Source organism: Pocillopora damicornis, chromosome 11, assembly GCF_964200805.1.
Source record: "Pocillopora damicornis chromosome 11, jaPocDami1.2, whole genome shotgun sequence".
NCBI lineage: Eukaryota > Metazoa > Cnidaria > Anthozoa > Scleractinia > Pocilloporidae > Pocillopora > Pocillopora damicornis.
The window spans coordinates 7,633,636-7,651,236 of record NC_142680.1 but is presented as its reverse complement, the minus strand read 5'-3'; the positions used below and the strand labels follow the sequence as shown (position 1 = coordinate 7,651,236).

The window sequence follows — 17,601 nt, the reverse complement described above, 5'->3', positions numbered from 1 at the left end:
GATCGGCAGAGGTCTCCAGCATCTACATAATTTTGCATATGAAAAGTGTCTTCTAATCCTACTCAATATTGAGAGGTTCGATATTTCGCTCAGTCAGAAGTTGTTCTGAAGCGAGCACGTTTCATACACCTTTTTTAGCCATGAACGATTTGACATTTATTTCTCTCGCATAGAAAATAGACATAACAGAGGTAATCAGACAGCTCTTTTCAGTCTTCGTGTCAAAACAGCGAGATTATTCATTCAGTTCGATTGTAATACAATATCATAAAAGCTGTTTAATCGATATGATAACAAAAACTTGCTGATTACGTAACACACTTTCCCTTTATCCCTGATATGAGATGGTATCATTTGTCAATTATCTATTTTAGTTTCACAGCTGTTCAAACACAGATGTCGCAGCCTCGACAGAACATGAAGAGGAAGGTTTAATAGGAGCTTAAAAATTTTTAGCTTTCAAAAAATTCTGGGTTCTTTATTTGTCATCCATCTCAATCCTTTTCAACCATTTATAGTTATACTTTTAATCGAGTGAGTTGCTTATGTAAGTTGACTACCGAAAAGAGTTTCTACAGCTGACGTCTCGAGCGTACACCCTTCATCCTTCCATCCTCTATCTTTGCCTTTCGTTCTTGGTTTATATTCATCCTACATCTTACCAAGGTTATTTTTTTGTGGTTTCTTTCACTCTAAAGGAATTTTAACCCGTCATGGTTACAGAACCAAAGTATCTTGACGTAACATGATTTCCTTAAAAAACTTCTATTTCAAGTCCACCATAGCGTCATTGATATCGTCTCAAAAAGTTTTTTATCTTTGCCTCTCAATCCCTTTCTGGTTCGTAGAATTTTATCGAGAGATATTTGGGAAGTGAGTTATTCAGGAATTGGTTTGAACACGGTTCTCAGTTAAAGAAACTAAAATAACAGAGTTAAGAATGTGTAAAACTTAACGACAGGAGATGAAGTAATTCCATCTATTTTGAAACTGTTGAGCTAAATGATACTAATTAGTACGTCATGTGTATACTTAGTGTGATACAAAATTAATTTCCGCTTGATGATGTAAACTGATTTGGCCTTTTGTTGGCTTTGGCACCTATCGTGAAACACGGTTGTTTCGAGAAAAAAAAACACTAACAAATTGAACGCACTTTTTTCTGCCAAAAAAAATACGGGCGTTCTTGATTTATCAAAATTACCTGATAATCAGTGTACAATTTGACCCTCCTCCCTCCCCCACGTTCGTCTTAGAAAAACCACTTAAAAAATTGTTTCAATGCAGTCATAGATACCTACAACCATTTCATTTTTTTTCTTTCTGAAACAATATGTATGAAAATGACATGGACTTAAATTTGCTTGATCATGATATTGTCCTTAATTCTTCACAATAAGGGCACATCGTGGTAAAGTTCATCAGGAATACACCAATGTTTAAAACCAAGCGAATCAAAATATTAGAACAAACTGTAGCTTTCTAAAGTTCATCATTTTTGAGGAAGATGTTTTTCGTCTTTTCACGGGCGTGGAACGAGGAAAAATTCGTTATGGGTCTCAGATTTTTTTTCTTTGTCTCACGCTCGTGACAAGACTGGCGAGGCACAAAGCTCTTATTCTATTCATAGTTTTTGTTCTTAGGCCATTGAGGTCCTTGTCTGACGCCAAGAATATAAGATATTGGAGAACAGTTGTAGAAAAACGTTTTACCCAAGTCAGAGGTCAATTTGGTCTTTCGCCGATGAGTTATTCATCAAAATTTCTTTTAAGGATCATGGGTTTAGGGTGTCGTGACCTTGCTCGATACTAAAATATACCCCATACAATCGGTGGTTTTGGTCATTCAGTTTAAATATTGATAGCAGTCCCATAAATGTTCCAAGGAATGGAACCCTCAGGTTCAAGTGTCGTTTTTGACGTAATTGGAATTATCTTCCAAGGATTTTAACAGTAAGCCTCGCTTTGCTTTTAAAAGAATAATTTAAACTACTTGACGAGTAAGATCGCGAAGTTTTTCTTTTCGTATTTTTTTCTCCATGGCACAATATAATGAGTCATTTATTATAGAGTGTTTTTCGGATTGAGTGTCATAGGACAAATTACAAAAGTAATCACAACCGCCAAGCAGAGTGAGAGACAATGCCTTGAGGAGCCGGAAACCTCATGCGACCGAGTCGCGAATGATTTTATTTTTGCCTCTGATTAGTTAACCTTTTTACTCTCAAGATCTCAATAGTAATTCTCCTTACTGTCTGCCATACAATTCTTATGATGTTAGCTTGGAGAATTTGGTTTTGGATTAACAAATAATCCCCCTGATTGATATTTGTATTAATTCTCATTTCTTGTCTGCATGATATTGTAAAGATATTGTAAGGAGAAATTCTGTCTTGGTCACTCATGGGAGTTAAAGGGTTAAGAGAGCGGCGCAAGTTTCCTGGCCCAATTACAGAGCGAAGTAAAGCAAAGACAAAGCAATCCCGGATTACTTTAGACTCTAAATTGAAAATTGTTCCCGATCATAAAAATAAGTCCTGTCATGGTAGACTAGCACTGAATAGGTACGGATATGGAGAAGATGAGCAAGTATTTCGAAAGAGAAAAACGTGCCAAGAAAGGCTAAATTTTTCATGCAGCTTGACAAACAACGAGTCAGCCTGCTATTTTAAATTGGCGTCTTTGTGTTTTAATCATTATTGCTTGGGGTTGCCAAAGCATCTATAAATCTAAACAAATGAGGTATTTCACCGACCAAAAGCCTCATTGCCAAAAATATTTGCCAAGGTCAACTTTCTTAACGGTAAAGGAAAAGTTAAGTGCGAATCTCTTCAGATGCCATATCAGCCACAGTGCATTCACGTGGACGGATAGTGTAGAAAGCCAACTGCGTTTAGAGCGATTGGCCACATGTTATTCACGTGCCCTAGTCAGTACTTTATAACCTTGACAGCAACAAAAGCGTGAAGTAACAGTGCTGCTCACGTGGGTTTGAACTTTGAACAGTTCCTGATCTGAACCTCAGTAAAATAAACACCGAAAAATCGCCACATTTGGTGTATTAGCGAGGAAAGTTATATTATGAAATTCTCACGTTCTTCACTGACTATCTAGATACATGGATCACATCATGTCATTCTCGAAAATAAAAGAAATCAGATCTGAGTAAGCTGTGGCTCCTGCAGGTTTCATTGCCAATTTTTCTTCACTTTACATTCACTTTAAACTCGGCGTTAGTAATTCTTCTGTCTCAGTAAGTATGTTGGTAAAGGTTTTTTTAAAAAGGATTACAGGAGTACAGTAAAGACATTCATGAGTTTGTATCGCTCATTACACTATGAAAAGACCAAAAAAACGGTGTTATAAAAGTTCAAAAGTTAAATAAATATACATTACTAGGGTTAAAAATTCTAAAATAAACATCCTATCGACAATTGAAAATACAAAACTTTTCGTACATTAAAATAACTTAATTCAAAAGTCAGATTTCAAGTAGTGAGGAAGATTTCTGCTTGTTCAAAAATTTCCCACACAAACTGAGCTTCAAACTAGCCACTGAAAGTAAGTGGTGCTAGCTGCAATTGAATTTAGGGGAATTACTGAAATATTATCACAGAGAGATGTTCAAAATACTTTCTGTCTAAGGTCCATAGCTTTAATAGCAGCAGTTTCTGTTTCTAAATTGAAGAAACGAATTCAAGATATTAATTAAAACTTTTATATGATAAACAACTTAATGTTAGTTTAGTGGACCACAATGAGAACTACTGGTTTTACCGGTAATTGTGTTATCCAATAAAGTCATTATTATTGTTATTATAGTTCCAACATTTTTACCCAAAATCTGATCAGTGAGAATAACAATATTAGAAAATTATAATATAACAAGGATATTTAGGTCTCCAATTCGCAAAAATGTGACTCGAAATCTTTTGAAAAACTTCAGTTAAAGTCAGCTTTTGTGAGGATTAGTTGGTATGCCATTCTGAACCAAATGAGCTGTTGGTTACTGATCTCGGTAAATGTCAATTATCGTGCTATCTCGCACGTGTTTTCAAGTTTGCTTGACAATATTCTCACTCTTAGATCCATATCATCGAAAAAAAACCCTTAAATCCAAGCTAACGCATTTCAGATCAACTCACCAACCGCGGACACAAGCTTAATACAACTGAGAAGAATAACTGCGTAACATAAACACGTCCTGAAAGCATCCATGCTGTTCTCCAACGGCTGCAAGATCGACAAGCTCAACACCAGCAGTACAGTGTAAATAACTTACAAAAAGATTACACATATCAGCTGTAATAGTATACTGATAAAGCATTTCCTATTTTCATTGGTGTAAAAAGGTCACGTGTAGAAGAATTTGATCGGTATGGAACAATGCTCCCTCTTGAGTCCAAGAGCGAAAAAGTAGACATCTTTCCTAGATGTTTTGGATTTTTATGCCAATTTTCTAAGAAGTATAGCATGTTTGACTTCTTCATACAATATCACGCACTTGATGCCTTATCCCGAGGGAAACGGTCAGCTTTGTTCTCTGAGAGCTCTAGGGCTTAAGGAGTAACCAAACATTCTTTTGACCTGCAGTAAGAGACATGAGTACTTGACTAGATATAGACGATCAACAATCGGTAAATTACTAGTAAAAAGCATCCCTCTTTCTTCAAAGCTACCATCAGACAACTACTTGGGAAATGTAATAATACAAAACATTCACTGCATTCTGTACATTTGTTGATGAATTTGTATAAGAAATGACATCCGGTGTTTCCGGACAGAACGGAATAGTGTATTTTTTTTCAACAGACCAGCTTAGATGCATGATGCTGCACTCAACACTGCACTGCACCGGTATCGCAGAGGTCATGGGTTAAAATCCCGTTCAAGCCTGAATTTTTTTAGGTCTTATTTTCACTATTGCTAAAGTAGTGTTAATTACTGCAAAGATCACTTTCATATTCATTTCCATATATGATTTTCATATATTTACAGTCATGACGCTATTAGTTCCCCTGAATTCCAATATCAATTCTTTTTACTGTTTTGCCATACATTTCGTTCTATTTTAACTCTGAGAATTAGACATGAGATCAATCTATAGTTTCAAACTGATTGTTCTCGTTTTTCTCACAATCTTTCTGCTTGAAATACACTGATATGGTAGGGAGAAATTATTTTTTTTTTTTTACTCCTGGGGTTGAGACTAGAACTGTAGCATGCAAAGTTTGTAACACAGATGTTGGCAAAAATAATTGAACTTCTGATTACTTAACAAAATAACTTCAAAATAACTTTGTTTCACCCTTTTACTTCCAGAAGAGATTAACAAGTAATTTCTTCCAAAAATATCCATACATTATCCAGCAAACAGTTGATGAGAATGCTCAAACTTATCATGAAGATTTTTTTTTTTGATTTACCACCAAACTCTTTTAAATAAGTGACACGGAAATACGTAGCTGCTAGAGAATAGAATTAACAATGACATCTTGGCAGTGAAAGGGTTAATCTGATTTTGACGTTCTGTTTGTGAATCATAGTTGTGCGCAATCGTTTATTATTGTTGAATGTCATCCTTAATTCGCATGATCGCACGCGTGTAACACGAAGACACAGTGGCACAGCGGCAAAATGAGTGCGCATGCTCCATTACTCGAGTAATTTGAGCGTTCAGGGTTGCGATTTTTCTTCCGCAAACATAAGCTGACACGGGTTTCTCCGCCGAGACAACAGCCATGTTACGGCTGCTCAACTTCAGTCACTAAATTCACGCCTGTTATCGAAATACTTTATTTTGTTGAGTGAGATGTGTGACGGAGGAGGTTCGACAGAAACTTTCCTGAATACGGTTACCTTATCTGTTTTGGTTTGGACTTATTCCCACGAAATGAAGACAGGCAACGGGAATTTTAAAAATGCCGCAATTTTAGCTTGATAGTGTTACTATCGAAATTTTGTCGTTCCCATTCCTTTACAAGCGTAAATTTCTCGCGAGTTACAAGAATGCGGTTGTTTATGCATGGCGGCAATTTTAGAGCGCATGCTCCGATCACTTCACTCGATCACTTTAATCGTCAGGCTGTATCCCTTATTAGAAAGCGATGACAAGAAACGTCCTGGTAGTAACTAATCGTTGGTGGATCGTGTAAGAATCACTTTGTTATCAAGATGTATTTCACATGACAAGCTGAATAATACACACATTTTGATCGTTTCCTACCTATAATCTCGAAGACAGACGCATATATGACGTCACCACTGACAACATTTAATTTTGTTATCATATTGAAAAAAGTGGATTATATGTTGCCGTCGGTTTGGAAAGTAATAGATTACAGATGGCATCTAATTGTGGTAAAAAAAGCAACGACACACTTGGCTGCTCCTCGAATACCTCTTCTTCGTTCTTACCACATTTTGATGTCGTATGTCATCCATCACTAAACAGATGCATGAACAAATAGAGCCTATCAGCCAACTTACTGAAAATTTAAATGACAGAGGAAGGTTCTGGGAAACTCTTAAGTAAAGCAAAATTGTATCTGTTTAATTTTACCTCCAGCGAGATAAAAAAAAATCAATAATAATAAAATAAAACGAATTTCAACTCTGTCATCATTTTCAGTCGGTGATCAAAGCTTGCTCATTCATTTTGCCTCCAATGTTGTCATACGCAATCAGAATGCGTAATACTGAATGACAAAAACAATAATAATAGTTGTACTTAAGATAATACTATTCGACAATCTTTGAAGAAAGGAAAAACCAATCATTAATGCAACTCAACTTGATGACGGAAATTAGTCATGATAGAAACTAATTATTCCAATATCAAAATCTGGTTTACGAGATAATTTCCATAATTTTAGCCTCGTCACTCATAGAAGGCCAAACACTCGTGATATATACGTGTTTTCTTTCTCGATCGAGATATTTCAATTCTAAGAAAATTCTTACAATATCTAATTTAGAACTACTATAGTCTCATTAATACTGTAAAAATAGCAAATATTCTACTATAAAACTCTTCAAACGGAGGTAAAACTTTTGCTTATGATTATTTCAGAACAGTAAATTTCTGTAGCAAAGTTGAAAGATTAGAACTAGATCTCTGCACTATGGATAATTTAGAACTAGCGATTTTTGCATTAAGAAAACATAACAACATTACGCTGATCTACGATATCTAACTATGCTTAAATTGCCCACCCTTTCCCTAGATTTGGTTTGCAAAACCCTTCAGCGTAGCAAATAACATTTTGCAACGAATCTGCTAATTCAGTGATATATTGAAATTACACACATACCTTTTTTTCATGACTACTCTAGCAAACATCTTAAACGCTCTGGGAAATGAAAACCGTAATGGCAAGTTAACGAACTCGTACTGTCCTCACAAATGCTTCGTCGCTTTGCTCCTGGCTTTCTTCTTAACAGTAATTTGTTTGATTAAGAGAAAGACCCAGAAACGTAAAACATACAGGAGTTTATGTGTTGTATTGATCTAATAATATTATGATTGTTTTATATTGGAGCCGGCTTCGCAAAGGAGTTTTCTATCTTATATCGAGAGATGGAAAAGCATTGCAGTGCTAAAGCAAAGCTATTTGACGAAATCGAGAGAAGCCTTTGATGTCAAGACATTTTAATTTCTGTATGTTTTCTAGCTTTTCCAAATGTTTTATCTACACAGTGCCACCAATCTAACTTCAATATGCCCGCAACTCGAACTAATAAAGCGTTTCATTGGCTTATCGACTGCAAAACCAACATAATTACAACAATACCGTGAAAAGGCTCGAAAGTGACGTGCAGTTAACTATAACTTGGGTTGTGATGTAATTCCATAATCACGTAATATTGTCACGTTCTACTGAAGAAAGTCAAACGGCTGCGTGTGTTGGCCATAAAAATTCAAGAATGGTCTTTGCCCTAATTTAATTATTGGACGTAAGATATATAAACCGCCCGAGGAGGCGTTGAAATATACGATTTTTACGCATTTAAACCGCGAAGTTGCGGCTGTTTTGAAGTTGATATCGAAATATCTCTCTCATGCGCTCGTTTATATCGATTGTATCAATCTGTATGAAATAATTAGGCATTTTAGAGTCCAGTCTCGTTGCTTCCATTAGCGAGACGTGTTGTCATCGAACAAGTGCTTGCTTCAATACAAAATATCGAGAAACTATACCGAGCGTTTTGACCTTCGTAGCTAGTTGCCTGTTTCCTGTCGTGTAAAACTTCCTTAACTGATAGAAAGTAAAGAAAACTATAATGGCGAATTTTGGAGCTTGTTTTTGCTATTCATGTGGGTTGAAGGTGACGTTTTTACTCGTCATATCTGCTGTATGCAATGGTGAGTAGTATATCAATGATTCTATTTTCTGTACAGTTGACTTGTTTATGATAAACCAGTTCATGCATCCATGTTAATTCTTCCCACACAAGAAGGGAGGTAAGTTTCTAAAGAAACTGTGGTGCTGTGACGGTAGAGGATATTACAAGATAATTTGGTTTTAGCAACTGAGTTGATCATTTAAATTGGCCACCTTTAAGAGTTTGTAAAGCTGACGTTTCGAGCATTAGCCCTTCGTCGAAGCGAATATTCGAACGAAGGACTAACATACAAAATGTCAGCTTTAGAGACTATTTACTTTATCAGCTCAGTAAGTAAAACCAAATTAAACTTTAAAATAGCTTGTTAAAAGATTCTCCGCAGCTCAGTCGGTACAGCATAAGAAACGCGAATTCAGACCTGCCTTGAGTTCGAATCGTCACAGACGACTTACATCTCTCTTTGTCTACTATTATTGACAAATCTCAGTAACATCTTCATCAGTTGTTAGTATTTGTATATAGTTTAAACATTAAAAACAAAATTTTGAGACATGAAATCGGCTAAATAACCGCACAGAGGAAAAATTTACAGAAAGTAGTAAAGACTGTACTAACATGAAAGCTTCGAATGTTTACTGCTGAATTCTTGTTCGCGCGTGTCAAATATTTAAAATGTTGATCGAGTGTGATTCGCGTTTTATCTGCGTTCCGGAACTTTATTGAAACATCTTTAAAGTTCGTCTCGTTTTTAGATGTAATTCTGGTTTTAGTAAATACTTAAAGATTAATTTCAGTTCTCAGTAAGTCTTAAACTAAAGAAGTAGAATCTCACACACACACTCACACACACACATACTATAAAACAGAAAAACAAGGATTACTTTTTAGGTGCTTTATACAACATTCCACGAAGATAATGGATTGTAATCGGAGTTAGTCAGCCTTTTAATTTGATGACTCTCGGGTTTAATTATTTCTTTAACAATTAAAGGATTTAAAATTTCGGAACTTAATTTTACTGCTTTTTGTTCTCTTATTAGGATAATGTTCAACGTTTATGCAGAAGTCAGATTAAACGAATATTTTTCTTTTCAACAACTTGATATAAGACAAGGCTTCAAATTTTGGTAAAACGTATATACAGGATGCTGTTTTTGTGTTTGACAAATGTTTTAGAGCTGATGTTGTGCGAGCATTTTCTTAGTATTGATTAACGAAGTCAATACCGTGTTAATTGCATAACATCGAATGCCAGTTTTCTTTCAAAAACCAAAAACCTTTCAAGATTAACCTTGATATGGTTTTTGTCTCGATTTAAATAGCTTCTCTATGGTACACAACACAACAGAGATAAAGAAAAATTTTGAAGAATCCATGACAAAAAAATTGCTTTAGTCTATTGTTTTTCATTTTTTTTAGCACAAAAAAATACTTCATGCATAAAATGCCACAACTAGTGGGTAGTAAGATCATTTATGGGCGAGATTTAGACAGTCTGTCGACTGTTAAGCAAAAATTAATGGTTACAGACAGTTTTAATATGTTTTTGTATATTTGCTAGCCTACGAAAGCTCACGTATGCAAAATTATCGAGCCCTGTACCACTATAGAACGATCTACCATTTGCTAGAATAATCACATCCATTTGCAAAAACCCTTGAAAACGCGTGCCGCACTAAAGAAGCTTCGTGATTAGTTCATTCATATAAAATTGCAAGACTACGTAATCTTGCTCAAGATTCCAACGTTTATAGAAATGATGAAATATGAATAAAATCATCTCTTAAAATAATTTTGGAATAATTGTGGGAGTTTATTTAGATCCTTAAAAGCATCCCATGAGGCATAGTGCCCTCTGATGCTTGGTTCTAACAGACTGAAGTATCCTTCAGCGACTTCAATGCCATGATCAAACATACTGGCATTCATTGAGTTAAAATGCACGTTTTGAATAAAACACGTTTAGTTAATTAGACCATATTTGTGGTTTGTAGATAGTATATTTCAAAGTATACAGTTTTATCGCGTATAATATTAAAGTAAATCATATTGACCCAAGAGTAACGATAACGGGCGAATTAATCCTCAGGAGAAAAACTTATTTTCGAAAAATACTGAAAAAGATAGAGGTAAATCTTGAAAGAAGAATCAAGGCAAAATATGACACTGGAACCCATGCCACGTACATCCAATTGGACCTTACTGCCAACTGTATTACGAAACCATTCTTAGATCTTGGTAATTTCATGTAAGTCTGGCCTTATACTCAATCTTTTTTTTACTTCTTCAATCAGAGGCGCTAATACTCGACGTGAATCTTACACGACAAGAAGTCACAACATTTCTTAGACAGCCGGTGAACCTTGGTTGCTATGCAACTACCACCTCAGCCGGCTCTATACTGGAGTATTATTGGACAAAAGACAACCAAACTGTCACGCAATCTCCAAATGTGCAAGCATTTGATGGCGTCTTGGTTGTAACACCGGAGAAAGATTCTGATTTTGGAACGTACGAGTGTAACGTTACCAACGGAATGTCCAGTGGTTTGTGCAGGATCTCGCTGATACAAGTAACGAGTACACCGGGTAAGCATAGAGAATAACTTGAATTTTGTATAAAAACAAAAGGGCCTGGATTGATTGGGAGGAAGAAACCGAAAAATATGGAGCTCTTCTGGGCAACAGCGTATTCGCTATGTGAAGGCTCCATTTATTGTTTGCGTATAACTTAAAAACTAGCTACCGACAAGAACTGGAACGCGAAAAGTTGGAAGGGTTTTTGTAAGGAATACGTAAAGAAAACGAAAGCCAATCGCGATTTAGTCATCCGCGTCTTCCCGCGCTTTTATCAGTTTGCCTGGTTTTACTGTGAATTCCCATTGGCTAGTTATGATTACTTTGGTTTGGTTTTTCAACACCCAATCGAAAAATTATCCGAACAAAATATTTTCTTAGCTTTCCAGTACTTGTGTCTAAGATTGTAGTCTCCTAATTCTACAGAAGCTGGGATTGTAAGCTCCGGCTTTTTGCACCTTATCGTAATCATTCATTTATTTACCAGAGCATTTTCCAATTAATTGAAAGGTGACCCCACAACTGGCTGTGTGAACGTTTCAGTCCTGATGCCCGTTCTAGCAGTTGCAGTCTTTTCACTCTTGCTCTTCATTCATCTTGTCATCCAAGGCGCAAGAAGGCGATCACGTGATGAAGTGCTGTCCAAGAAAAGTGAGGATAGCAGTCTACATAGTCACGAGCATGTGCGCATGCGCGAAGGAAGCTGTGTCATCGAAGAACCTATTGAGTTGCACGTCAATCGGCGAGTCTCACGAATGGAAGAAAATGAAAGGATCCAAGAAAGCACTGTGACTCAATTTTGACCCCGAAAGACTTTCTCTATTTAGAGCCTGAACTCAAACTTCATTTTTAAAAGAAAAACTTAGAAACACGACCATTGGTGTTGAATCAATTTTGATACAAGATCAAAGAAGAGTTATACCCGGCCAAGATGTGAAGTTGTAAAGTTGTGATATTGGTCAAGACAACTACATTCGGCTCTGCAGCGATATCGCTTCCTATATGAATGAACATGGAATAACAGGGTAATTTGGCATTATCAGAGCAAAAGGAGGAATTGTGGAAGGCACACACGATCTAAATTACCAAATTACCCTGTTATACTCTCCCACCGATGCAGCGACACAGTTTCCTTCAAACTTAGCATAGCTTGACAGGAGAGGATGAACGTGAGGATGAACGTGAGGCTGAACCCTTAAATAAACCTTAAAGGGAGAAGTATACTTTAGGAAATATTATTTTTTTCATTGCCGCCATTAAAAATGATTTATGATTTACTAAATGCTGCCCTGAAAGGCTCCTAAGAGTAAACGAACCCTTGATTATTGTCACAAATGTTCTATACATTCAACTGCTGAGGCACGTAGCCACCATTTTATAAAACAATTCAGAAACCTGGCCACACACGCATAGGCACAGCAATCTGGTCAAAAACAGCCGCCTGCTCCGGTTAAATCTGGAATTCCTTTTCAAAAAAGGTTCATGCAGATTAACGAGAGATGGTAAAACGAGGAGCAAGACTTTGCTACCTAACGGACGAGTGGCTAGGCTACTTTGCCAGCGCCCGCGGTTGAATAGCTTGCACATTTAAAAGGCTGGCTAATCTTTCTAAAATTAACGCGGTCAGCGTCATAGTTTCATCCTTTGTAATAGTTGAGATGTAGATAAGATGGTTTCTACAGCATACCTATTAAGTCATCATGTTTCTAGATCTCTTCTGTTTTCGGAGATCACAAGAATCCCAGTGCAGCTTAAGAGCTCTCTCTCCCTCCCCTCCCGTATCTTTACTGAAGTTATTATCCTAAGCGATACAAATCAAGCGGAAACAATCTCAAAAATGATTAAACTTCCAAATTTTTTTTAAAATTTAAGATCACCATTTCTTTAATATACTATTGAGTCAGTGGATGAATGACAAGTGATAAGTCAAGATCTTTTTTACTAGAATATTGTACACTGGTAAAATGCTTTCCTTGTGTCATGTATATATTATTCTTTTAAAAAATTCTTGTACAAAATTAAATAGCTATGCATATTTTTCTTCTACTTCATGGATATGAAAGACTTTTTCATTGATTAAGTTTTATATGGTCTGCCAAAACGATTTCGCTAGAAATTATGGTGGAGGAATGTGTATTCCTGCATCTGCGCAAAATATTGGATCACGTACAAATTTATGAAGAGTGCGAAATGATACGATATGAAAGTTCATATAAAAGGCCTCTCCGTCCTTAAAAGTTATCTGGCGAACAAAATTAAGGAAGGGTATTGCATGAACTCTTCTGTAGAGGGACACCCCTTATCTTACCTTGGGAAAATCAAATAGGGAGCCGGGGAGATGGAACCGACAGAGTGTAAAGGGTACATGGCAAAACCTCTTAAACTCACAAAATACCTATTTAAAAACGTACAGTGACCGAAATAAAGGTGACATGGCTTCATGAGATTTTAAAAAGATCAAATACCATTTTCAGACCTGAATATTTCGAAAGATTGTTCAGACGAACCCCATACTTTAAAAGAGAAACGTAACGGTTTGATTATGTCAAAAAACAAACAAATAAACAAACAAAACAAAACAAAATAAAACAAAAAACTTATCTAAAATATTTCAAGGTCTTCATTTACGTTCTGTGAAAATCTCTCCCATCCTTAGTTATCCTGAGTTTTTTCGTTCTTTTCTCACCTCTCTAGTTTCTTTTCACCCAACCAAACCGTTATTGTAAGGTGTCTTTCTATTCAAAGGCTATTGTTAATGGTGTCATTTCGTAGCTCCTTTCAGACGAATTTTGTTTTCAAATCATACAGCGGTTTAACGTCGGGCATGCGCAAGTGGGGCAATTTGTGCCAGTCGCGTGCCATTTTCCCGCGCAAAAATTTTTTAAAAAGGAAAAAATATTAAGCAACCGATGTCACGCAAGAGTTATGAAAAAATACATCAAATTCTCACGCTAACGTTTAAACTTAGTACTAACATTAGTGGGGTATTATCATTAGATGGTTTATCATTTATCATTTTAATTTGAGGTTGACTAAAGATTGTGCGCGCTCAAATCACCGGCGTTGTTTATTCCTAATTTTTTTATCAGTTATATGATGTATGACGGCGTCTCTTTGCGGTTTTAACACTCAAACATGCGCAGACGTTTGACCGCTGTCTGCCTAACATGCACCCAAACCGGTTTTATCATTTCACAACTGGTTCATCGTCGGCGTCTTCTTTCTCTTCAAAATCCATCCTCTCCATGTAATGACTAACAAGTGGCATTTCAGAGTCAAGGCTCTCTCGTCCACTAGCATCGCCATCTGTTTCGTCACCCGGGACGAAGAAATCTGCAAACCTTGGTGTCTCCTCTGCATCAATTGGGATGCGGTTAGGATCTGACAGGACAGGCGCAGTCTCATCGTTTGTTTCGTCACCAGAAACAAAGAAATCTGCAATCCTTGGCGTATTATCCATATCAACTGGGATGAGGTTTAGATTTGAAGGAGCATGCGCAGTCTCAACGTTTGTTTCGTCGGCAGCTCTGATGTCTGCCACGCTCGGAATGTCATGAATTTCTTGCATTTCAATGGTTTCTTGTCTGTTTTTCTCCTGTGTATCTTTTTCGCAAAGAATGTCCGTATGGTTTTTGTCTTTTTCTTCAATATGTTGGTTATTTTCAGAGTGTTCAGTAGGACGGTGTTTCCTAAATCGCTCGCGGAAAGGCTTCTTTTTCTTTACTTCAACGTGTTCTTCACTTTTCTCTTCAACTGGTACAGACTGTTGGGATAGTTGAAGCTGCATGATCGCCTCTTCAGACAACGCACATTCATCTCTTCGCTTCCAACGAATTAGAAAATGAGCATTCAATAGTATAGAAACGACAGTCACTGCTAAAACCGGCATGAGAACGGCAATAATACCACAGCCAGCACTGTTTTCCTCCACATGGTCTAAAACATGACAACACAAAAGCGCAAGATCAAAAACGAAAACCAGCTTTATGACGATCATGCAGTGAATAACACGAAATATAACCTTTAAATTCCTTTTTTGTTCAAGGAAGATGAAAAATGGAAATTGCTCACAAGCTACCCACAAGTCGGAAAATTGCCAAAGTTTAGCTGAATACGAATCAATGGCGGGTTTAGTTTCTAAGGAAACTGTGGAATGGAAGGGTGGGGGGGGAAGGGTCATTACGAGAAAATCTGGTTTTATCAACTGAGTTGATAATGTAAATTGGCCACCATGAAGAGTTTCTAAAGCTGATGTTTCGAGCGTTAGCTTTGTCAGTAAGTTAGTAAAACACGGTCAGCAGTGAAACTCTAGGTGACGCGGTGATCTGGGTTCCAGCCTTAGCCAGGAACGTTGTGTTGCATAACCTTTGATAGGCCTGCGTCTCTTCATTATGATTTGCAATTCGTGTACGTTTTCCTAACATCAGGCCAAAAAACGCAGAAAAAGCGTCTGTCTCAAAAGCCACTTTACACTTGATGAAAGTATTAAACATTGAAATATGACCCACTTTCGTGCATTTCACCATCAACTTTACAAACTACTCACTAGGAACATCACTTACTTCTGTTGTTACATCCCGCATTCAGTGAAATACTGCATTTCGTTACTGTCATGTTATCACTAACGTGACACTCATACGTTCCAAAGTCTGCATCATCCTCAGGAGTTACCACCAGCACGTTTCTAAAGACTCGTGTGTTTGAGGATTGTGAGACAGTCAGATTATCTTTCGTCCAAGAAAATGTCAAATGCACTGAGCTCATTTGGTTGACATAGCAACCAAGGTTTACTGTTTCACCAATACAGGTTGTGATTTCCTGACGTGTCAGATTCACGTCTAGGGTTAGTCCTGCAAACCAGATAAGTTAATTAGCTACTAAGCCTTTCCCACAAGCCCTCATTGCTCGCGCTGCAAGACGCTCGTTTCCCCGCTTTCGGGAAGATTTGAGACGGATCGGGGGAGAGGTTTGCCGGGAGTCTGGCACTAATCAAGTGATTAGTGCCAGACCCCTTGCACACCTCTCGCCGACTCGCGTTGCTAAAGGCGAGAGAGGTTAGAATTAACCTCTCTCCGCTCTATCTCATACCTTCCCTCTGGCGAAGTATTGCTCGTGTGAAAGCGTCTATACTAAGGACCTACTTGCAGGCCACTAAAACACTAAAATGATGAACCTTTAAGCAAATCGTTGATCGTTGATTTACTTATGCAATCAGATAACAGCAAGGATTTCGTTGAATTCTCAGATTCGTTCATTACAATTCTACAGTTCGTTACAAATAAACAAGAAAACATGGCTCTACTCTCTCTTCTTAAAATATTAGAACATGATAAATTAATTTATCCATCATTTCTTCCCTTCCTTACTTTTTTAAATCATTTTTATAACTTAAATGTAAATAAAAAACAAATTGTTTTTGTTGTTGTTGTAGTGGTTGAAATAACGTTAATCCGTGATAACGATGAAAATAATGTAACTTCACAAGAAATTATTCATTTGACACTTACCTACACAATATCGTCTGTAAGCGATTTATTAGAGTTATAAAGATTTCTCTGAAAGCTCAAATGATTGTTAAACTCTTAAACATATAGTTTAAAAGTGCTTGCCAAAAATATCAGGTAAAATGACCTGGAAAAATAGCATTTACACCCACTGCATTTCCAGTGTACAAATTTGTCATAAATAGGGTCTGGTTCAAACATGCAAATGAAAAAATCCGCTAAAAGAACTGTGGTTGTTTTCTTCGTAGTTGGCATGTAAATTGGCAAAGATTCCAAGTTGTTCTTATGAAATGAAAGTTGCTCGATTATGTCGTTCATGAATTGGTAATGAGGTCGACTTATTTGTGGCGACAAAAAGTCGAAACAAATCCGTGAATAAATAATATAAACATGTATTAACTTCTCCAAACGAACACTTGATATTGTATTCAAACGGGTTTGTAAACAGCTTAGGTTGCCTCTCACGTGACGTACTACGTGCACAGATAATGATCTAATATTAGTCATGAACAACTCGTAAAGGCTACGAGACTATTAATAGAACATATCTTTGTTCTAATAACCCTTCATACTGCTTTCATAACATAAGAGTGAACATACAGCAGATCACATATTTTTTGACATTGATAAACCTGCAATCGTTTACAATAAAGCATCGATCGATATTTGCGTTTCTAATTCGGTTGTGAGGAAACACGATCTGGACGCGAAAATATTTTAAAATTTACCTTTTGAATATGGCTGAAGATCAGTTGCAGAAAGAAAAATATTTCTACGCTTACTACTCACCCATTGGAACAGCAAAGTTCACAAAAAGGAGTAATCCTTGCAGTGCACAACGCAGGCACGTTCTATAAACCGCCATGTTGGTTTTTTATGTAATCCGTGAATTAAGGCAAATGAGTCCTAAAATGCTTTTCAGAACAAAAGTCCCATCGTGATGATCAAATTTATCCTCGTCTTGTCACTTACGATATATTAAATAGCTAAAAACGGCCGATTCAGCTGAGTTAAAACAGTTTCGAAACTGACATCCACTGTTTCCTACGAACAACTTACAACAACGTTGCGTGACATACTTATTCGGCCCAGTTTCTCGCGTCGTCATAAGTCACGCTTGACAGGAAGACAATCGCACAAGTTCAAAGCGCTTCCTGTCTCCCGCCATCTCCCGTA

The 17,601-nt window shown here is 36.9% G+C and overlaps 2 protein-coding genes across 2 annotated transcripts; one reads left to right on the top strand and one right to left on the bottom strand.

The window, feature by feature from the left end:
* Nucleotides 1-8,035: 8,035 nt before the first annotated feature.
* On the top strand, nt 8,036-12,967 carry LOC113673237 (uncharacterized). Its single transcript, XM_027189622.2, has 3 exons — nt 8,036-8,364; nt 10,640-10,933; nt 11,432-12,967. The coding sequence occupies exons 1-3, from the start codon at nt 8,283-8,285 to the stop codon at nt 11,722-11,724; spliced, it is 669 nt and encodes a 222-aa protein (XP_027045423.2). The 5' UTR covers nt 8,036-8,282; the 3' UTR covers nt 11,725-12,967.
* On the bottom strand, nt 12,776-17,521 carry LOC113673236 (uncharacterized). Its single transcript, XM_027189620.2, has 3 exons — nt 17,215-17,521; nt 15,484-15,771; nt 12,776-14,857 (listed from the first exon to the last, which is right to left on the bottom strand). Exons 1-3 carry the CDS (start codon nt 17,288-17,290, stop codon nt 14,109-14,111), a joined length of 1,113 nt encoding a protein of 370 aa, XP_027045421.2. The 5' UTR covers nt 17,291-17,521; the 3' UTR covers nt 12,776-14,108.
* Nucleotides 17,522-17,601: the final 80 nt, after the last annotated feature.

Bases quoted from the DNA above. Each gene is read 5' to 3' on its own strand.
- LOC113673236 (XM_027189620.2), bottom strand. From the start codon at position 17,290: ATGGCGGTTTATAGAACGTGCCTGCGTTGTGCACTGCAAGGATTACTC. The intron at 15,772-17,214 runs GTGAGTAGTAAG...TCTGGTTTGCAG, and splicing joins GAACTTTGCTGTTCCAATGG to GACTAACCCTAGACGTGAAT. The intron at 14,858-15,483 runs GTAAGTGATGTT...GTCATGTTTTAG, and splicing joins TGCGGGATGTAACAACAGAA to ACCATGTGGAGGAAAACAGT.
- LOC113673237 (XM_027189622.2), top strand. From the start codon at position 8,283: ATGGCGAATTTTGGAGCTTGTTTTTGCTATTCATGTGGGTTGAAGGTG. The intron at 8,365-10,639 runs GTGAGTAGTATA...TTCTTCAATCAG, and splicing joins CATATCTGCTGTATGCAATG to AGGCGCTAATACTCGACGTG. The intron at 10,934-11,431 runs GTAAGCATAGAG...ATTAATTGAAAG, and splicing joins ACAAGTAACGAGTACACCGG to GTGACCCCACAACTGGCTGT.